Genomic DNA, 20,140 nt, shown 5'->3' on the forward strand with positions numbered 1-20,140 from the left:
CCCCGCCACCCGCCACCCCGCCACCCCGCCACCCCGCCACCCCGCCACCCGCCACCCCGCCACCCCGCCACCCCCGCCACCCCGCCACCCCGCCACCCCGCCACCCACCACTCCTTCGGCCCCTCCCGCCTCCCCCTCCCTCCTCCTTCTTCCCCCCTCGCCTGCTTTTTCTGTTTTTCCCTCCCTTCCCCCCTCCAACTTTATTTTTTTCTCCTTTTTAATTCTACTCCCTACTCCCTACTCACCTCACCTCTACACCCCTCACCCCTTCAGCACTACATTCTCGTTAACATATAATACCTCCATAATACCTCCATTTACCTCTAAATACCTCTCTTACCTCTACCTCTCACCTCTCACCTCTCACCCCTCTTACATAGATCCCCTCGCTTCGCTACCTATCTCTCCGACTTTGCACCTCTCCTTTCACTACACCTCGCCCTACGTACTCATCGCACCCCATCGAGGTGCATTCAATATAATTCCGTTGATAAGTCCAGCAATCACTCCTGCAACCGGTAGCGTCACAAACCACCCAAGATAGCACCATAACACCATCTTCCAGTTGCACCCCCGAACGTCCATGTTACACAGACCCACAAAGATCGTTCCACCAACTGCGCACCCCGCTATCCCGTAGAATAGATTTAACAAATGACGTTGAACTTTGGATCTATAGCCGCAATGTGGGACGTCTGAGGAGAGGCAATTTTTTTGGGCCAAAATTTCAACTCTGTAAGCTGGGGTATATCAGTATGGTTGTTCCAGGCCCCAAAAATCAAATTTACAACTTATTCCTCCCCCATGAAGTCGTACTTCCATATAGTTTCTCCAGGAAGGAAGACTCAGTGGGTTCTCACGCTCACCTGCCTCTTTTCGTTCGTTCTATAAGGTTTTGAGCAGGGTGCTTTGGCTAACATCCAGAGCCACCCCGTTTTCCAAGCCCAATTTTGATACCCTTCAAGTAGCTATCTGGGAATCATTGTTGCCATTTACAATCTCGAAGGCTTCTTCGGTTGTTTGGTCAATCTTTTTTTGGCGATAGACTCGGCAGAAAGAAAACCATTTGGTTCGGGTTCACTCCATTTATCATCGGAATCATTCTTCAGACCGGCAGTTACAGTGTCGTTCAGCTTGGTAGCTTTATATCGGGTTTGAGAACAGGTCTTGAAACTAGTACTGTTCCTATTTTCCAAGCAGAGATTTCTCGTCCAGATAAACGTGGTAGCCTGGTTGCTGCCGAGCCTCAGAGCGTGGCATTTGGTATTACTGTTTCTTATTGGATTGGCTACGGCTGCAGCAAACGGTTCGACCAGCCTTCTTGGAGATTTCCTGTTGGTATCCAAACGCACTTCGCTGTGTTTGGATGGTGTTTGTTGTTTCTATGTGCAGAATCTCCTAGTTGGTAGGTTAGAGAGGGCCGGCTGGATAATGCCAGAAACTCGCTTTCTCGCATCAACATGTTTCGACTGACGACCCAATGGTGGTGGATCTCATTGACCAAATTCTGTATCTCCAGGATGTGGAAGGAGAAGGTGATAAGATCAGCTGGGGAATGATTCTTAGTGGAAAGGATGCCATGCACGGCCGGTACAGAATATTTTTGGCCGCGATGGTGCAGTTCTGGAACCAGTTTGGAGGTATTAATATGGTGGTGTATTACGTTCCTCTGGTGTTAGAAACTAACGTTGGTCTGTCAACAAATATGTCTACAATTCTCGGTGGTTGCATCATGGTCTGTTTCTTTGTGTTTGGCTTTATATAAATACTATGGCTGGATCGATTTGGAGAAAGACTGGCCATGATCGGTAGTTCTCTTGGTCAAATGGGATCTGTGCTTTTGATTACGGTGCTGTTGAGCGTCGGTGGAAAGAGCTGTTCCGCGGGTGCAGTGGTTTTCTTCTTCGCCTACATTGCATTTTTTGCGGCAACAATGAACTGTGCTTCGTGGGTTTATGCGGTTGAAATTCTTCCATTGTAACTACGTATGAAAGGAAACGCCATAGGTACTGCTTCCAACTGGGTTTGCAATTTTGTCATTGCCATGATCACTCCAATTGTCATCGAAAAAAAATGCATGGAAAACATACATCATCTTTACGCTTACAAGCGGTGTTGCTGCCATCATGTTCTATTTCTTCTGTCCTAAGACCTGTAACCGGTCGCCGGAAAACATTGAGAACACTTTCTTGTATCAAAACACAATGTTCTACGGAGTTAACGACTTCAACAGAAACCCAATCAGCATGGATGAGAAGGCTGTAGCCCATACTGACCACGCTGAACATGTAGAGAAGTCGAAAAAGTTGATGGAGGATGTTTGAGTACCGCCGTTTGCAATTTAATATATTATTTGAGTTTTGAAAAGAGATTACGGATAGTTAAATGAGCTGTAACGCACCGTCGATAAACTAGAGAAACATTCCCTTAAAATAGCGTTTGTCTAACAGAACGTTCCAGCCGGGACCTGGCGCCTCAGGAGTCCCCCACGCCTTTTTCAAAAATTCCACAATCGTGATGTGACTTTTGGATCGCACGGCATATCCAAAGTTCAAAAGTCTCCAAATCAGATAGTCTCTATGCTCTTTCTCTGTCACCACGGTCCCTATCACGGCTATGGGCCACGTCATGATAAAAGATGTCTGGCTGTGGATGCTCAGTTCTTCAATACTCTTCATCATCTCGCTGATTACGCCGACAATCTCAGGATCATTCTGAGACATCTGTGGATTCAGGAGTTTTGTCAGCAGCAAGTAGGATGCTTTTGCAACCATTCGTGCCGTTGAACAGCTGTCAAGCAATTTTCTCTGAACGTGTTTCGGCTGCGTGAAGCGCACAGAAGGTGGTGGAACTGGAGCCACATAGTACTTTGTCATATTGTGGATTTTGCGTGCCTGTTTCAAGTCTTCTTCTTCAAATGGGTATGTAGCGTGCAACCAGCTGGTTTTGGCAGCAAACTCAAACGCAGGTAATGCAGCCCCCATCACCGGATTGTTCATCCATGGAGCAGGAAAGTTGTACCGCTGCTGGTTGAGGAATGGCCTGAACTCATTGAAAATCTTGAACGGAGATTCCAGAAAATTTAATGTCCTGCGGTCGCACAGCAGCAAAATGATCGAATAGTTGTAAAGGAAACTTTCAAGCAAACACCGCTCAGAATTATCCAACATTTTGTCGCTCAGCGGGATCATTGCAGGAATATCGTCCAGTGCCAGTTCGATCTGTGGGGCTTCTTTTGTATGTAATCCTTGTGACTGGGCTCCTTCCGAAGCAAGCTCTACAATCTGTTTCTGCATAGCCGGCCAGTTTCGAATCACTTCAAGCGCCATCTGTAAGTACCAAGCTGTGCGCACATAGTCATGTCCGTCGTACTTCTCGCGCAAGCACAGTGATAACAGACAAATGAGCAACCATTGGTTGTTGGGACTATTTTTCATTGATTTCACTAGGGCCGGGAACTGTTCCATGCACTTTAAAAACCGTTCTTCGGCTTCATGGTTCATCTCTTCGTGCTCCCAGCGCAGGAACGCGGCTCCACAGGCGTAGAAAATGTTGCGCAGCGTGCTGTTACTGGACCCTGGCGGGATAAAAACCACGGCCGGTTGCAATTCGCGGTGCGTCAACTGCGGCGAAACAGACACCATAAATCCTTTCACAAACGCGTCGTAAAGCATAGCTTCGCGAGCAGTCATGTCCACACCCACCATGTACGTGCTGAATCCATTTAGTCGAGAAGTTGGCCGAAAATCTCTGCACAGAGTCACCAGATACTCGCGAAATAAAGCATCGTCAATCATTTCACGGTCCTTACCGCTCAGCAAGTATTTTCCCAATTCAGAGACAGGTAACACTTGAGTCGTACATGGACCGACAATGGCTGTCTGTACGGCCTGCGCTTCGCTCTGTTCCAACGGCGACTGATTCACAGTTGCTGGCGGAGGCTGGAATCTGTCTTTGAACGACTTGCCATAGATAAAAGTGTAAGGTTCGGTTTTGAGCTTCTGTAGAGTGAACTCCTTGCGGTTCTCAAAATAACCGTTGTGTTCTGGCCAAACACAAACATACGAGTTACGTAGACACGATCTGCAAGATGGCTTGAACTCATCGCATTTCACTCTTCTTTTGCGACCTGAGAAGTTAGAGAAAAGGTGTAGCAAGTACTTACAGCACAAACAGCCTGTCTTGGCTCGGTTTATAACATTCCGCTTCTTACGGTAGGGTTCAACACCCATATCTTGCGAAATTTCAATAAAATTGGAAAAAGTCTCTCTTATCACAACGTTATTTTTATCTTTGGTCTTTGGTGTGGAAAAATACACTGACTAAACAATTTGGTAGCAGCGTTCTTCTGGCTTCTAAACTATTTATGCGCTAACTATTTCGTGCACTACTTGTGCCGCTTTTACGACCTCCTCATCAAACCACCGTCTTCCGGTGAGCTGAAGTGAGATTGGAGCACCTTTGAACTCTTTAGCATCCTTGTAAAGTTCGTACTCGTATTTCTCAATGTCGCTTCTTGGAGCGTACCCTGAATCTGGAACATCCACGGCAGGATCACACTTCAGGCCTGTTGGAAAAACAACGTTGGGAAAATCCAGAACGTTCCACAGTGAAGTATAACCCCAGTAATGAATAGTTTCCAGTTTGGCAGCAACAGAAACATAGGTTGGAGAAAGAATGAAATCAACACCAAGCTCCATCATTTTGTCTTGGTACTCCATTCTGTACTTGTCTCTGAGTGCCTGGCCCAGCCGTTCTTCAGTAGCAGACCATCCATCATCTCCACGTCCAAAGGCTAGGGCGTTTTTAGTTAGTTCAAGGACAGGTTCTCCCGAGGCAGCAAGAGCATCTTTCTGGGCCTTGTTTGCATCTGCGCTGTAGAAACAGTTGACAGTCTCCACACACTCCTTTACCCCAAATGGCTCCCATTCGACCACAGTCACTCCGGAAGCTTTTAGCTTCTCAGCAGCATACTTCAATCCTCTCAGAATAGGAGGAGTCGGCTTGACCACCCCATCATCGTACATAATTGCAACCTTGATGTCCTTGGCTGCAGGAACAGGAACGTCTCTCCAAGGAAGAGGAATCAGCGTTGCGTCTCTCTCCCAAGGTTTTGCATCAAGTGAGACCTTCATGAAAAGATCAATGTCCTGGGCGGTTCTTGCAAGTGGCCCAAGTACGCAAACAACACCTTCCTCCACTCCAGTGAACGAAAAGGTCACATTTTTCATTGACAATCTTTTCTGAGTAGGTCTCAGACCAAACACTCCACAGAAGGCCGCTGGACATCTAATAGAACCACCAATATCCGAACCAAGACCCATCACTGATCCCTTCATGGCCACAATGGCTCCCTCACCGGAACTGGATCCACCTGGAGTCAAGGCAGTGTTGTTGGGGTTTAGGCACAGCCCGGTAATGTTATTATTGGAGCACAAGTGCATCAGGGTTTGTGGCTCGGTTGTGCGGACATAGAACACAGCACCAGCATTCAGAAGCACCTCGACAGTCAGACACCAGTTATCGGTGACGTTATCGATTCTGATGACGTTAGCACAGTGAGTAACTTTCCCTTTATAGTTGTAGTGCTCTTTCAAGGAAATTGGAAGCCCGTGCAAAGGACCAACGGTTTTTCCTGTCTTTTTGTAGTATTCGTCAAGCTCCTCTGCTCTTTTGAGACCTTCATCCATAAAGAGTTCCATGGCGCAGTTTGTGGTCTGATGGGCCACAGTGGCAGTCTTGGCAAATGCCTTGAACACTTCCACCGAGGTAAGCTCTCCAGAAGCAATTTTCTCGACCAACTGATACCCAGGAGTGTCTATGATGGCTAGCTCTGGCTTGGTGAGAATCTTTTCTGCTAGAGAGGTGACATCGACACCAACACCTTTGGGAACCAATTCGTCAGGAAGTTTGTATTCGTCAAGAATACCAGCTTTCAGTTTTGCTCTGTAGGCCTCGACTTTTGGCATGAAAGTAGCATAGAGCTCTGGATTTTCAGTATCGTTGACGTAGCGACCGTACATTGTGGATAGGAGAGAACATGAGCAGCAGGAGCCTTTTATAAATCATGGTGGCCCCCATCAGAATTTCGGAACGAGTTTATTTCCCAATTTGGCAGTTGGGCTCCTTATCGGCTATCAGTAGACTTTTCATCGTTTTTTTGGTTTCCTCGAGAACGCAAATGGGCATCGTGGAAAAAAAAGACTGTAAACGGAAACAGGCTCGCTTAACATTTAGATCTGATCATGATTGGACATATTTAGCGAGCTGGCATCCAGTTTTAGCAACAGGCTCGTTAAAGGTGTTCAGCACAGTTTCTTACACCATCTTCATCTGAGAATCTCGCCCGATAACACTTGACTATAAAACTTGCTGAAACATTCGACTCTCCTAACCAGGACATGCACACCGAAATCGATTTTTCAGCTGTTCCAGGGACATCCCATTTGGTCGATCTGGACCACTCAGAGCAGGCCGTGGCAGAGACCAAAGAAGGGATCGTCTTGATCCCTACACCTTCAGATGACCCAAACGACCCGCTCAATTGGTCCAGGAACCGAAAATGGCTCAACATGTTTTGCATCATTGTCTACGTTTTTGGAGGATGTATTCCAGCTTGCTGTATCTATTCGATTCTCACTGATATATCTGCCGAACCAGAGATCAACATCACCACCAGTCAATTGAATGCCGGCACTGGCTATTGGTTCCTTTTCCTTGGGATTGGAGGTCTGTTTATGATGCCTCTGGCCCAACAGTACGGAAAAAGACCGACGTACATTCTCACGCTCCTTGCTACCGTTATGTTCAATCTGTGGCAGCCGTACATCACCACCAACGGGCAATGGATTGCATCCAAGATCCTGGCTGGATTTTTCTATGCTCCCGTTGAGTCTCTCCCAGAAGTCACCGTTGGAGATCTTTTCTTTGAGCACGAAAGAGCCACGTATATGGGGGTGTACAGTGCTGCACTTTTTGGTTCCAACTACATGGCTCCGATGCTTGCTGGCTTCGTGAGAGACGGACTGGGATGGAAATGGGTTATTTGGCTTTCGTGTATCTTCGGAGGTGTCTGTGTTGTTTTCATTGCTATTTTCATGGAGGAAACTAACTACACCAGAAAACTGCGGGTCAGAAGAGACTCAGACGGCAACATTGTTTCCACAATCACCAGCCACGGTGAAAAAAAGCCTTCTGACCTTGTCAACGTTACGTCAGCAGAAGCCAACCAGGCCAACTTGATTGAGGACGACTCCATCGACTACCCACCAGTCAAGACTTTCTGGCAGCGACTTTCCATCACATCGGGTGCCAAGAAGGAAAATCATTTGTACGACTACTTCAAGGCCATTATTCTCATGTTCCAATTCCCAAGTGTGCTCTATGCCGGATTTCTTTACGGAGCTGCTTTATTTTGGTACTCTGTCTTGAACGGAACAGAAGCTCTGGTGCTCGGAGCAGAACCCTACAACTTCTCGTCTGCCATGTGCGGTCTAGCTTACCTTTCGGCCGTCATCTTCTGTTTGATCATCTATCCATACGCTGGCTGGTCCACCGACTGGATCAAGATCAAGATCGCCAAGAGACATAACGGACTTTCTCAGGCAGAAGACAGATTCTGGGTGCTCCCGGTGTACATGATTTTGGGTCCTGCTGCGCTGATTCTCTGGGGAGTTGGTGCTGCACATGGAATCCATTGGTTTGGCGTGGTGGTTGGTTTAGGACTTATGGCTGGACTTTGTACCATTGGATGTGTCTGTGCCGTTACCTATGTGTTGGACTGCTACGAACACATGATTGGCCCAGCCATTGTGGCTGCCATTTTGATCAGAAACACGATGAACTTTGCTATGGATTACGGTATCACGCCGTTCATCACTAACGTGGGTATTCAGAACTGTTTTATTGCCTCGGCATTCATCTGTTTGTTCTGCGTGGGAACCTTCATCGTCATGATCTTCACTGGCTACTACTGGAGAAACAGAACCAAAGAAAGATACTGGAGAATCGTGCAACAGTACAGAGAAAAGGGACTGATAAGTTGAACAGATCCTCATGAGACAGGAATGCTAACCACCGATGACAGGTACATCTTTACCATTCATCTTCTACTAAAAGATTTTTCCGCTGGCTTCCAGCGTTTTTTTAGCTACTTGCTGCTAGTTTACTCGATAAACTTGTTTGGATTTTCTCTACTCGCTGAATTTCTTGTCGTAATCGGTCAGAACAAATCTGTACCGAACATGATTCGCGTGGCACCGTTCCAAAACCTCTTTAATCGACTTCTCTGAGATCGGCAGACACGAGGCCAATTTCTTGTCGGCAGCCAGCTGCAACATCTCCGGCATCTGTGGTCTGTTACCCAGATGCGAGGACCCAAAGAAAGCACCGTTACGAACGAAACCCATCGCCTCCACCGTAAATGGCTCCTCTGGCAGCCCCACGCAAACCATTTTTCCGTGCACTTTCAAACATCCCAAATATCCTTTAAGATCGAAGTTTGTTGACGAGCTACCGCACGAAACAATCAAGTCCATCTTTCTAGCATACGTGGTCTTCCAGTCTTTGTCCTCGTACGTGGCAATGAAGTGGTCCGACCCCAGTTTCTTGGCGTCCTCGGCTTTGGCACTGGTACGCGAAAAAGTGTACACCTCTGCACCAAGAGCCTTGGCAAACATCACGGCATAACCCAGGCCACCAATTCCAATGATTCAAACCTTCTTTCCTGGTCCACATCCGTTCTCAACAAGCGGAGAGTAGGTGGTGATTCCGGCACACAGCATTGGAGCAGCGTCTTGGGTTTTAAGAGCATCTGGAAAAGGGAACACAAAATACTCGTGTGCGAGGATGTGCGACGAATAGCCATCGTAAGTCTTTGTTACGTCCGCATATTATGAGTTATAGATGCTTACAAGGTAAGGACAGTACGTTTCGTGGTTGTCTTTGCAGCTTACTTGAAAATGATTGCACCCAGAAAAGGATTTAAATAATGTTCCGAAAAAATTGTGGGGAAACCTAACCCCAGTATCCACCCCGCCACCCCTTTTAATTTTTCCTCCTTTTTAATTCTACTCCCCCCTTCACTTACATACGAGCATTACAAAGTCCCCGGCGTTTGATTACCTCAGATACTACTTATCTTCATTTTATCAGCTATTTAGCCTCCCCCTTGTAGAACTCATAATCGGTGTATCCGTGTGCTGGCTCCGGTGCCCAGTAGAATGTGTCCCTCTCGTACTTGTTCAGAGGCCAGTCGTGCCTTAGTCGCTCAACTAAGTCAGGGTTCGAGATGAAGTACCTGCCAAAGGCAACAAGATCAGCAATGTCGTCTTCAGTGTACGATATTGCTCTCTGTCTATCAATCGCACCTGCCGCAATGAACTTGATGCCCGCAGGCTTCAAAATGTCTCTAAAGATCTTCAGGCTGAACTGCTGCTTTACACTCACCTGCTTTTCTAAGTTCTTTAGCTTCTCAGCCTCTGGAACGACAAAATCACTTCTTGGATCGACCATGTGCACATAGGCCACTGGCTCCACAAACTGTGCTATCTGTTCACACACATACGACCAGTGTGTGTTAGGGTCAGTGTCGTAGCAGTCCTGGAAGTTTCCGTAAGGACTAAAGCGAATACCAACCTTAGAGGCACCAATTGCATCAGCAACAGCTTTGATAACCTCCAATGGGAATCTGGCACGCTTCTCAATGCTTCCGCCATATTCGTCATCACGGGTGTTGATATTGTCCATTAAAAATTGGTCCAGCAGATACCCGTTGGCACAATGCACCTCAACAAAGTCAAATCCTGCAGCAACAGCATTTTTGGCGGCATTAACGTAATCGCTAATAACATTTTGGAAGTCGTCGCCATGCATCTTTCTTGGAGGGAAGTCCTTGAACTCCAACCCATTGATCATGAAGGTACCCTTCAGTGGTGTAGAAGTCGAAGAGATAGGCTGAATACCATGAAGTTCTAGAGCAGTGGTGGCTCTACCAACATGCCACAACTGACAGGAGATAAAGGCCTCTTTGGCGTGGACAGCTTGAGTGATCTTTTTCCATCCTACAACCTGATCGTCGGCCCAGATACCAGGAACACCGGAGTAGCCGCAGGAAGTGATTGAAATAGCACATCCTTCACTGATCAGAAGTCCTCCTGAAGTAGCTCTTTGGGAATAGTACTCAACCATCAAATCATTTGGCACAAAGTAACCCTTGGTTGGTGTTCCCCTGCATCTGGTAAGGGGTGCAAGAGTGACACGATGACTTAGTTCAACATTTCCAAGCTTCAGTGGTTTAAAAAGTGTAGGTTCCATTATACCTGAAAGATTTCAAGAAAGAAGTAAGATTTAGGGGTATATATGTCAACCCAAATTAAAATCGCCGAGTGACAGGATTCCATGAAAGATTTCGGAGAATTTATGCCGAGAAGGCCATTCACCCTTAAGAATGCATAAATCCGAAATTCTAACAGACTGCATTGAAACTAAGCCCTACGTCTTACTAATCACCAAATATCAGAAATTCTAACCGTTACCTAACGCCTCTCGTTTTTAAATCGTTTTCGAAGAGTAGATCTCTGTGCTCCAAAATCGGGTGCCCAAAAACTCCGAAATACTTTTTGTTTCTTTTTTGGCTGTATGCACTCCACAGGGTCTTGATATCAAGTGAACTTATTTCGAAATACAATTTATATTGTCATGCAGATATCTGTTGAGTGTTATCATGATTGAAGTCATTGGTGTACTGACTATGTGCAGGAAGTCTTTGCTACGTGTCTATTGGCGATGTCGATAACGAGCCTGATTTGCGCTGTGTCAACTAAGACCTTAATCTCGTTGATTGTTTTCCGTGCCTTACAGGCTATTGTAGGAGCATTCATGATCCCTACTGCAGTTGGGTAGTGTGACAATTCAGTCAAAGTGTTCTGCACAGCAGCGAGTATTGATAGCACTTTCTTTTTCCAGACCGTGGATGCAATCTCTATCTAGTGCGCAAGATCTTACTGATCTGATCTGCTGTCGATTTTAGAAGAACACGCATTGAATAGCACGAACTGATCATGCTAACCGCTATTTGTTTCTGGATATACGAATTTGTTCCTCCATTATCATAAAATACGGAACTAACAATTTTTAACGTGTTTTCCATCTCTTTCTGCTTTCTTCGACGTCCTTACATCTGCAAGCGAATATTACGGGTATATTTTCAGATAATACGTCAAAATTCCAAGAGTTCGGGCACTGCGATTGCTTCATCCATTATAGGTGCCCTAGATTAATCCAAAGTTTATTCAAAATTGTATATACAGACAAGATGTCTAAACGCGCTTTGGTTCAAAGTGGCCTGTTTTGCATTGAAATTGCTAATCATTTTGCTCAGTAGGAACAACAGACTCAGGCAAAAGTAAGGCCAAGGAAAGCAAAGATGAAAGCCAGAAACCAATCAAGGAATATGATATCGAGAACCCAGCTTAATATACGATAACGGCCAGAGAAATCAAAGTATATCAACAGGTGATCAAAGCATGAACAATTTGGTTAATGTGTTCAATTTTCAATTCTAGCTGATACGTTTTGAACAAAGTCGGCTAAGCCTTCAATCAAATGATTATTCGAGAGATCATAGAATTGGCGAAATCCATCATGAAAAACTTCTTGCGAGAACCACTCATTCCATTCCAGCTGATTGTGCGGATCTATGCTTAGTCTAGCTCCTGGGTCTGTTCTTCTCTTGGTCTTCGATTCTGTATCTAATTGCTCTGCGATTGCACCCGAAACTGTTTCATATAATGACTTGAATCTCGCGTATTTGGGATAATAGATACAGGCTTCTTGCATGATCTTCAACAATCTCCCAGAAAAGTTATTTATATCCGTCGGATTTGATTCGAGTCTCCAGCAACAATAAATCATGGTGAGTCCAATTGCAAGAACGTCGTGTAAACATGTGGGGGTCACTTTCCAGCCGCTCGCAATTAAGGAGTTGTAACATTCCACCCCTAGAATACATTTCTCTTTGCACAGTTGAATCGCGGCTCCATCCGGCAACGGAAAAGAAGGCGAAGGTCTATTCAAAACAATGGAGAAAACACAGTACCGTACTTTGAGCTCGTGGTAGCATATGAGATTGTTTGGTACTTCTATCTCCACTTGTTTCATCCAGATGTCCAGTCGAGCTTGCAGCTCGGATCGAATGGATTGAATCTCTTCATCGTCAAGAGGAGGTTGACTTCCAGGGGTCCTAGAGATGTAAACACTTTCCAACATATCTCCAGCAATTTCTGAGATTTTAATAAGCATGATGCTTGGTAGCAATTGCACTTCATTATATGAAGTGCTCAAATTAATGATGTGATCGTCTTTGAGAAGTTTTGGCAAAGGGGTATCAATAGCTTTAGTTCTTAGAGAAAGCCCTCGTCCGAACTTCATAGCAACCGTTCGATCGGCTATATATGAGCACCAAAATAACCTGTTTCGTTGCTCGTCGCGCTCCTCGCCAAAACTCCATGTGGGGTTATAACGATGAACCCCTAGCTCCATGGCGAGGGACATACAAAACCGACTCAGGTACCAAAGATCTCCATTATCGTCTTCTAAAGCGTCTGCCTCTAGCTTCCATATGACTAGCAAGAGAAGAGCCTGGAGAGATTTTTCAGACCGATTTCCTAATATGTTCTCCAAATATCTAGAAGCAGTGTTGTAATACTCATTGGGGGTGAAGGGGTTTCGTATCGCATCAGCATGTGTAAGTTTCTGTGACGCAATTGCCATGATCATGAAGAAAGTATATTTTTCATAACGTGATATTTCCTGCGGGCGCTCATAGATATTTGTCTGTAACAAGAGCAATTGAGGTATGTTATGCACTGGATAATAGATTTGTAGCGTGTCAATATATTTCTGCAATAAGAACTTGGACATCTGTAATGAAGGTAAGGCTGCACAAGACTGGGTGACTTCGAGGTCAAAATTCTCGAAGTCGCTGGTATTAGGTTTGTCCAGATTATTTTTCAGGTCCAACTGTTTTAGAAACAAACGAGCAAAGTTGAGGCCCGTTGCTGCTCCAATGTATTTTCCTGAATTAAGGTTATTTGTGACCACCAGGCTTCCAACTTCATGAGCCACGTTTTCAATCAGGCTGTCCTTCTTTGATTGTTCAAGCTGTCTTATAATAGGTTCAACTGTCTTGTGACTATACCCCACCTCTTCTGCGATATTGCAGTCAAGGTTGGCTTTTTCACATCTTAGACACTTTGGGAAGCTTGTCGGACACTGGCATTAGTCAACTGTCACTAAACTTACCTTCACCTTTTTTGCCTTGCAATGTTTGCAAGGCCTTTCAAAATCTGGTTTGGGGAGCGCGACCATTGTGTTCGCCAAATAATGATTATTCTGATTTTTTTGGCATAAGTGAGGCTTACACAAACGCAGAAATTTGCATTTCGCGTGATAAGAGAACTCGGGGAAGCCGAGCACCACGGCCCAGTAAAAGATTTTTTTTTCTTGTTTGTTTGAGAACCCCAATGCACACAATCACAACAGTGGAAGCACACACTTGTGGGGAGCCTTTCCGGGTTGTCATAGGAGGACTTCCCAGCCTGCCGGGCAAAACTCTTCTGGAGAAAAGGACGTGTCTAGAGCGGGAGCATGACTATATAAGACTATCGCTGATGAGGGAGCCAAGAGGACATTACGACATGTTTGGAGGGTTTCTCCTAGATCCAATCGAAAATGGTGATGCTGCCGTCCTTTTTATGAATCCTAGTGGCTATACAGACCAATGTGGCCACGGAATCATTGCGATTGTCACTCTCTTAATCCAGCTACGCAAGTTGCCTGATGACCATTACAGACTAAAGCCAGATTTGATGTCAGTTAGACTCGAAACTACCGTCGGCATACTCGAAACAGAGGCTTGTTGGACTGGCCAAAAGGTTGAGTATGTAAGGTTCCGTAACACCCCTGTTTGGATCCTTTACGAGAACTTGACAGTCAATTCCTCCATGGGCCCGATTACAGGAGACATCGTTTTTAATGGGGCATTTAACTTTTTTGCAGAGCTTGATCCAATTGTTCTTGAAGTGAAACCTGAGAATTCAAGTCGCATTATCGAACTGGGCGGTGAGATTAAGGAGAAAATACAAAAAATCGGGTTGGACATCTCCAGCAAGGAGTTCCCTCAGATTAAAGGCCTACACGGAGTTGATTTCGTTAATGTAATACAAAAGAATCCGACAGATGAAACAAAACCCGACCAGATATCTGTTTTGGTGCTAGGCCACAAGCAAATAGACAGATCTCCTTGCGGCTCAGGAACAGCTGGAAGAACAGGTTTGCTATACTTGAAGGGTCGGATTTCACGCGACCACATTTTCGTGAACGAGTCCATCATTGGTTCTACCTTCAAAGCCAAGATTGTGAATACTGATGTTAGGGCAAATTGTGACACCAAAAGAGCCTGTGTTGTTGAAATTCAAGGTCAAGCACATTTGCTTGGAAAATCAGAATGGTGGCTTGATCCTGATGACGAGATCGGATATAGAGGGTTTGTAATACATAGATAAGCTACCGCTATTTGTAAACATCTCGGAAAACCCTAGGAAAAAGTCTCGGGGATCCCGATCTAAAAGAGTCAAAAAAAGCTGTCGCAAGTTGTGGCTCCTAAAATATTGCTCTCGAGGAATCTTATATAAATGTAGATGGATATCTCAACACCTGCATAGAGAGACTCTAATTATGGCTGAAAAGGATGTTCACACCGAGTCCATTCTGGAAAATAACGACAGTTATGACAACTCTCCAGAGATGCTTGCTGAGGAGCTGAAGCTCAACAAACGTGTGGTGACCAAGATTGATCTTATTGTGCTACCATTTCTTGTTTGCACGGTGTTCTTACAGCTTCTAGACAAGAATTCTCTTTCTTATGCTGCGATCTATGGTCTGAAAACTGATAACAACTTGAAAGGACAAGAATACAGTTGGCTAGCAACAATATTCTACCTAGGGTATCTGTTTGCGGAAATACCAGTGTTTTTCTTGCTACCCAGGATCCATAACTTAGGCCGTTTCATGTGTATAGTCATGATGATTTGGGGAGCACTGCTAATGTGTATGTCTGCATGCCATAACTTTGCAGGTCTAGCGATTATCCGTTTGTTTCTGGGGATTCTTGAGGCCGCAATCCAGCCTTCTTGCATTGTGATTTCAACTACTTGGTATACAAAGAAGGAACAGCCTATTAGAATGGCTTTGTGGTCCAACACGTTTGCCGGTGTGTTCAACGGTATCTTCGGTTATGGAATAGGTCACTGGGGAGGCCCGCTGGCGATCTGGCAATACATTTTTCTAGTTTATGGTGCCGTCACTGTCGTCTTTGGGGCCTGCTATTACTTTATTCTCCCTTCCAAGATTGAAACTGCATGGTTTCTTTCAAAGAGAGAACGCCAATGCGCAATTGCCCGGACAGCAACCAATCAAACCGGTATTCATCTGAATCTGGGAGAAATCAAGTGGTCGCAGATTTTGGAATCTGTTCGGGACCCTAAGTACTGGCTACTGGTGGTGTTCATCATTGTGCAGAACTTTATCAATGCCGGAATTACCAATTTCAACACCTTTATCATCAAAGGATTTGGGTATTCAAACTACAAAACCATGCTTCTTGCCACGCCTCAAGCAGCCGTGGCCATGGGAGCCTGTCTTACAGTGGCATTTATTTGTTACTTTGTGAAGAATATCAGAACCATTCTTATTTGCATAACAACGGGCGTCACGATGGCTGGCATCATTATGGTCTGGAAAGTCTCTCCAGAAGAGCACAGAAAGACTTGCCTTGCGGCAGTGTATATTTGTGGTTTCTACAATGCTCCATATGTGCTGACATTGTCGCTTATCGCATCGAATAATAGCGGCAGCTCCAAGAAATCTTTCAACTCTATCAGTGTGGGTCTGTTCTATGCTCTCGGAAATCTTATAGGTCCCCAGTTCTTTATTGATTCTGAGTCTCCAACATATCATACAGGAATCAAAGCTATGTTGGCTGCATGTGTGATCATGTTTTTCTGCGTGAGTACGTATGCGATTTTGTGTTTTTTGGAGAACAAGAGGAGAGACCGAAACCATGAATCGGAGAGCGGCGTTCCGCTAACCATTGAAGAGCTAATTCGAGTGGGGGAAGAAGTTGATGAACACGATCTAACAGACGTGCAAAATAAACATTTCCGTTATAGCTTTTAGTTATGCGTACAATACTTCGAATATACGCGATCTAGTTCGAGAAGAAAGCTTTCTTTGAACTCGACGTCAGGCGTCCAAGCCATTCTTATAGCATTTTTTTCAAATTCGTAGATATCCTTGAATGTGAAATGGCACCCTTCCGCAACACCTAATATTGTTCCCGTCTTGGAGTAAACAAGATATGCGGGGTCATCACTATTCAACGTGATCGGAATTCCATAGCGATGTAGCCTGGTAACTTTCGGGAATACATTTTGAGGTCCCAAATGTTTTTGGTAGCCCATAGGACATAGTGTGAGTCCTATATTGGCTTTTTTCACGAGCTCCAACAATTCGGGCTTGTCAGCAGCATTCAATCCATGGTCTATTCTATCTGCGCCACTCTCAAGTTGGGGAAGTAAATAATGCTCCGGGTTGTCAATTTCATGAGTAGCTGGCTTGCCTCTTTTCCCTCCCAGCTTAGTAACTGCGTACTCTATATGATCATGTGAATTTTTCTGACCAACGTCGCAATGAGCAGTAATCTTCCACTCATATTTACGTGCCATCAAGAACGTTTCCTGAAATTTACTTGGCGGATTGTTGTACTCATCGGAATCCAGACCCAGTGCTATGATTTTGTCTTTGTAAGGTTCTGCTTGGCGGATCGTCTCAAGAGCACTTTCTGCTGACATGTCTCTCAGAATGCACATTATCCAATGAATCTGGACACCGTACATTGGAGCCATTTTTTGAGCTTTCAGAAGACCACTCATCACGGTGTCAAAACTAACTCCCCGGGAAGTATGAGCCTGGGGGTCAAAAAATGCTTCTAAATATCTGATATTCTGAGACTGGGCAACTTTGATGTAGTCCAAAGCCAAATGGTAGAAATCGTCCTCTGTAAGCAGCACATTCATGGAGGCATAGTACACCTCCAAAAACTCCTGCAAGTATCTGGTGGCATCTTGACCCTCCTCATAGAGATATTCGGTTAAGTATTGACTTTTAAGCTCTTCTAAAGACTTCACCCCAGGAATGGCAATTCCATTTGCTTGCGCACATAACCAGCGCCGTTCAGCCGTTAGCGTGCCCTCTATATGAAGGTGCAGCTCGCATTTGGGCAGCTCGTTCACAAAAGTTTTGATATCCATTGATTGAAGATATTCTCTACTGTTGCGGCCAATAATATTTTGCCACGGGACACGCAACCTTATAATCAGCGCTCAAATTTTTCAGTGCCACCGTTCTCAGCCTTATCTATGCCTGATAATCATTTTCTACGGCTATACCTATTGTAATCTATGCAAAATTTTCCAGATTTGAGTATCTGCGGGCGCCGAAAGCCGGCGCTATTGTTTTTCGCTCTGCCTTTCTATGCGGCTACAGAATCATTGCAGTGAAGCATTATCTTATTGGAAAAATCATTAGTAGCTGTAGCTCGAACTTGAATAACTAGACTTTCAAACATGGTGGTGATGCGCGTTGGTCAAATTTTGCCTGCCTTGTGTGAAATGCCATCTCGAAAAAATTGCTTGCGTCTCCGCATAATAACTTCGTCTGCAGGATACGGCAGGGGGTTTTTCTATCACAGTCGATAACTAAATGAATCTGTCACGAGGCTATTCTGAATAGATGATGCCTTTCAAAATTTTTCTGTTATAAATGTCATTCAATTTCCCCTTTGAGGACCACCTATCGTCATGCTAGAAGCTCCTCTTCCTCAAGGCGCAGGATATGCCGTTGTCGTTGGACTCGGCTTTGTGTTTTCTCTAGGAATGATAATGACCACATTTATTCTCCGAAGGTACCAAAAAGAGATTATCACTGCTGAAGAGTTTGTGGCCGCTGGTCGGTCTGTCAAAACCGGTTTGATTGCAGCGGCAGTTGTGAGTTCCTGGACTTGGGCAGCCACACTGCTACAATCGTGTACCCAGGTGTACAAGAACGGTATTTCTGGAGGTGAGTACCGTGGTGTATGCAAATTATTTACTAACTGACAGGTTTCTACTATGCCTCGGGTGCTACCGTGCAGATTATTCTGTTTGCGTTTATTGCCATCAAGGCCAAGCAGAGAGCCCCAGAAGCTCACACATACCTAGAAATAGTCAAGGCCAGATATGGAACCACTGCCCATGCGGTTTACATGTTCTTTGCCATTGCCACAAACGTGCTGGTGACTGCTATGCTTCTCACGGGAGGCTCTGCCGTCATTAGTGACTTGACTGGCATGAACACTGTTGCTGCCTGCTTCCTGCTACCGGTTGGTGTCGTTGTGTATACTTTGTTTGGTGGAATCAAGGCCACCTTCCTGACCGATTACGCTCACACCATTGCCATCATTGTCATTATTTTCACATTTGCATTTACCACCTATGTTTCTGGAGACGTTTTAGGATCCACAAGCAAAGTGTATGACCTGGTCATCGAGGCCGCCAAGGAGAAGCCGATCGAAGGCAATGCCAAGGGGTCCTTCCTCACCATGAATTCTCGTTCTGGAGGAATTTTTTTCGTCATAAACATTGTTGGAAACTTTGGTACTGTTTTCCTTGATAACGGATACTGGAACAAGGCCATAGCCTCAAGTCCTGCTGCAGCTTTGCCCGGTTACATTTTTGGGGGCCTTGCTTGGTTTGCTGTTCCTTGGCTTGTGTCTACCACTATGGGTCTTGCCTGTGTTGCTCTCGAGAAGACGCCGGCATTTCCTTCATATCCAAACTTGCTGACGGATGATGAAGTGTCTGCAGGTTTGGTGCTACCAAGCGCAGCGGTTGCCATGATGGGAAAAGGCGGTGCGGTTGCTGCGTTGATTATGGTCTTTATGGCCGTCACTTCTGCCTCCTCTGCTGAATTCATTGCTGTCTCCTCAATTTTCTCGTATGACATCTACAAAGGCTACATCAACCCTTCGGCGTCCGGAAAAAGACTTATTTTCACCTCGCACGTGTCGGTCGTGGTCTTCTCCCTGGTGATGTCTGGCTTTGCTACCGGCCTGTGGTATGCAGGCATCTCCATGGGCTACCTGTACGAGCTTATGGGTATCATTATTTCCTCGGCTGTTTTCCCTGCAGCTATGACTCTGCTATCAAAGAGACAAAATGTTCAGGCCGTTGTCTGGTCACCTATTCTTGGGACAGCTTTTGCTATCATGAGTTGGCTTGTGTGCACAAAAAAGAAGTTTGGAAGTATAACTGTGTCCAACACTTTTGAGGACGATGCCATGCTGACAGGTAACGTTGTTGCTCTGCTCTCGCCATTGATCTTTGTGCCGATCCTGACTTATGCTTTTGGATCGCAGGACTTTGATTGGGAGATTCTCAAAACCATTAGAAGAGTGGATGAAACTGAGGAAATCATTGAGGCCACTGAGCCTGCCACGGAGGACGCAGAGTTCCAGCCTGTCAAGTCGCATATGACTGCCATTGCTCACGACATCTACGAGCAAAAGAAAGCTACGGCTGCTGCAGAAGAGGAGGAACTTCTCAGAAGAGCCTCAAAAATTGCTGGATACACCTGCTTGTTTATGGCAATCTCGCTGCTTGTGCTTTGGCCAATGCCAATGTATGGAAGCAAGTATATTTTCTCCAAGAAGTTCTTCACGGGATGGGTGACTGTTGGCATTATATGGCTGTTCTTTTCTGCATTTATTGTCATCATCTACCCACTATGGGAAGGAAGACATGGAATTTATGTTTCCATGAGAGGAATTTACTGGGACCTCACTGGACAGACCTGGAAACTTAGAGAGTGGCAGAATGAGCATCCTGAGGAACTGCATGTTGTTCGCAGTCAGGTGTCTGCCGAAATTGCTCATGAAAGAGCCGAAGGAATTGACCAGGCCATTGAACACCTCTCCGAAAAAGATTGATTGAGCCTTTTGTATCATTTGCTACTTATCGTGGCTCTCTACTAATTTGAACCCGTT

The 20,140-nt window shown here is 45.3% G+C and overlaps 9 protein-coding genes across 9 annotated transcripts; 4 read left to right on the plus strand and 5 right to left on the minus strand.

The window, feature by feature from the left end:
- Positions 1-804: 804 nt before the first annotated feature.
- On the plus strand, positions 805-2,324 carry OGAPODRAFT_24127 (uncharacterized protein; the record flags this gene model as incomplete). Its single annotated transcript, XM_018355262.1, has 5 exons — positions 805-878; positions 1,046-1,358; positions 1,439-1,749; positions 1,795-1,977; positions 2,111-2,324. 5 exons carry the CDS (start codon positions 805-807, stop codon positions 2,322-2,324), a joined length of 1,095 nt encoding a protein of 364 aa, XP_018210311.1.
- A 5-nt stretch (positions 2,325-2,329) lies between these two features.
- Positions 2,330-3,400, minus strand: OGAPODRAFT_16381 (uncharacterized protein). The gene has a single exon (XM_018354388.1). The coding sequence runs from the start codon at positions 3,327-3,329 to the stop codon at positions 2,412-2,414; it is 918 nt and encodes a 305-aa protein (XP_018210312.1). The 5' UTR covers positions 3,330-3,400; the 3' UTR covers positions 2,330-2,411.
- Positions 3,401-4,364: 964 nt separating this feature from the next.
- OGAPODRAFT_24129 (uncharacterized protein) lies at positions 4,365-6,023 on the minus strand (the record flags this gene model as incomplete). The annotated part of the gene is made up of 2 exons (XM_018355263.1): positions 4,365-5,857; positions 5,885-6,023. The coding sequence occupies 2 exons, from the start codon at positions 6,021-6,023 to the stop codon at positions 4,365-4,367; spliced, it is 1,632 nt and encodes a 543-aa protein (XP_018210313.1).
- A 378-nt stretch (positions 6,024-6,401) lies between these two features.
- OGAPODRAFT_12876 (uncharacterized protein) lies at positions 6,402-8,045 on the plus strand (the record flags this gene model as incomplete). The annotated part of the gene is made up of 1 exon (XM_018353337.1): positions 6,402-8,045. One exon carries the CDS (start codon positions 6,402-6,404, stop codon positions 8,043-8,045), a length of 1,644 nt encoding a protein of 547 aa, XP_018210314.1.
- Positions 8,046-8,176: 131 nt separating this feature from the next.
- Positions 8,177-8,965, minus strand: OGAPODRAFT_16382 (uncharacterized protein). The gene has a single exon (XM_018354389.1). It carries the CDS (start codon positions 8,676-8,678, stop codon positions 8,193-8,195), a length of 486 nt encoding a protein of 161 aa, XP_018210315.1. The 5' UTR covers positions 8,679-8,965; the 3' UTR covers positions 8,177-8,192.
- Positions 8,966-9,153: 188 nt separating this feature from the next.
- Positions 9,154-14,570, minus strand: OGAPODRAFT_93853 (uncharacterized protein; the record flags this gene model as incomplete). The annotated part of the gene is made up of 3 exons (XM_018357421.1): positions 13,309-14,570; positions 11,669-13,272; positions 9,154-10,228 (listed from the first exon to the last, which is right to left on the minus strand). The coding sequence occupies exons 1-3, from the start codon at positions 13,366-13,368 to the stop codon at positions 9,154-9,156; spliced, it is 2,739 nt and encodes a 912-aa protein (XP_018210316.1). The 5' UTR covers positions 13,369-14,570.
- OGAPODRAFT_93854 (uncharacterized protein) lies at positions 11,233-17,383 on the plus strand. The gene is made up of 3 exons (XM_018357422.1): positions 11,233-14,545; positions 14,724-16,069; positions 16,107-17,383. Exons 1-3 carry the CDS (start codon positions 13,524-13,526, stop codon positions 16,145-16,147), a joined length of 2,409 nt encoding a protein of 802 aa, XP_018210317.1. The 5' UTR covers positions 11,233-13,523; the 3' UTR covers positions 16,148-17,383.
- On the minus strand, positions 14,747-17,369 carry OGAPODRAFT_99963 (uncharacterized protein; the record flags this gene model as incomplete). Its single annotated transcript, XM_018358114.1, has 2 exons — positions 14,747-16,669; positions 16,739-17,369. 2 exons carry the CDS (start codon positions 17,367-17,369, stop codon positions 16,233-16,235), a joined length of 1,068 nt encoding a protein of 355 aa, XP_018210318.1. The 3' UTR covers positions 14,747-16,232.
- A 573-nt stretch (positions 17,384-17,956) lies between the features above and the next one.
- On the plus strand, positions 17,957-20,139 carry OGAPODRAFT_16385 (uncharacterized protein). Its single transcript, XM_018354390.1, has 2 exons — positions 17,957-18,177; positions 18,219-20,139. The coding sequence occupies exons 1-2, from the start codon at positions 18,000-18,002 to the stop codon at positions 20,081-20,083; spliced, it is 2,043 nt and encodes a 680-aa protein (XP_018210319.1). The 5' UTR covers positions 17,957-17,999; the 3' UTR covers positions 20,084-20,139.
- Position 20,140: the final 1 nt, after the last annotated feature.

Source organism: Ogataea polymorpha (assembly GCF_001664045.1).
Source record: "Ogataea polymorpha strain NCYC 495 leu1.1 chromosome Unknown OGAPOscaffold_4, whole genome shotgun sequence".
Classification (NCBI taxonomy): Eukaryota; Fungi; Ascomycota; class Pichiomycetes; order Pichiales; family Pichiaceae; genus Ogataea; species Ogataea polymorpha.

Coding starts and splice junctions, on each gene's coding strand:
- OGAPODRAFT_16382 (XM_018354389.1), bottom strand. CDS start 8,678: ATGTTTGCCAAGGCTCTTGGTGCAGAGGTGTACACTTTTTCGCGTACC.
- OGAPODRAFT_16381 (XM_018354388.1), bottom strand. CDS start 3,329: ATGGCGCTTGAAGTGATTCGAAACTGGCCGGCTATGCAGAAACAGATT.
- OGAPODRAFT_16385 (XM_018354390.1), top strand. CDS start 18,000: ATGACCACATTTATTCTCCGAAGGTACCAAAAAGAGATTATCACTGCT. Junction 18,178..18,218: donor CAAGAACGGTATTTCTGGAG/GTGAGTACCGTG, acceptor ACTAACTGACAG/GTTTCTACTATGCCTCGGGT.
- OGAPODRAFT_93854 (XM_018357422.1), top strand. CDS start 13,524: ATGCACACAATCACAACAGTGGAAGCACACACTTGTGGGGAGCCTTTC. Junction 14,546..14,723: donor GACGAGATCGGATATAGAGG/GTTTGTAATACA, acceptor ACACCTGCATAG/AGAGACTCTAATTATGGCTG. Junction 16,070..16,106: donor GATCATGTTTTTCTGCGTGA/GTACGTATGCGA, acceptor GGAGAACAAGAG/GAGAGACCGAAACCATGAAT.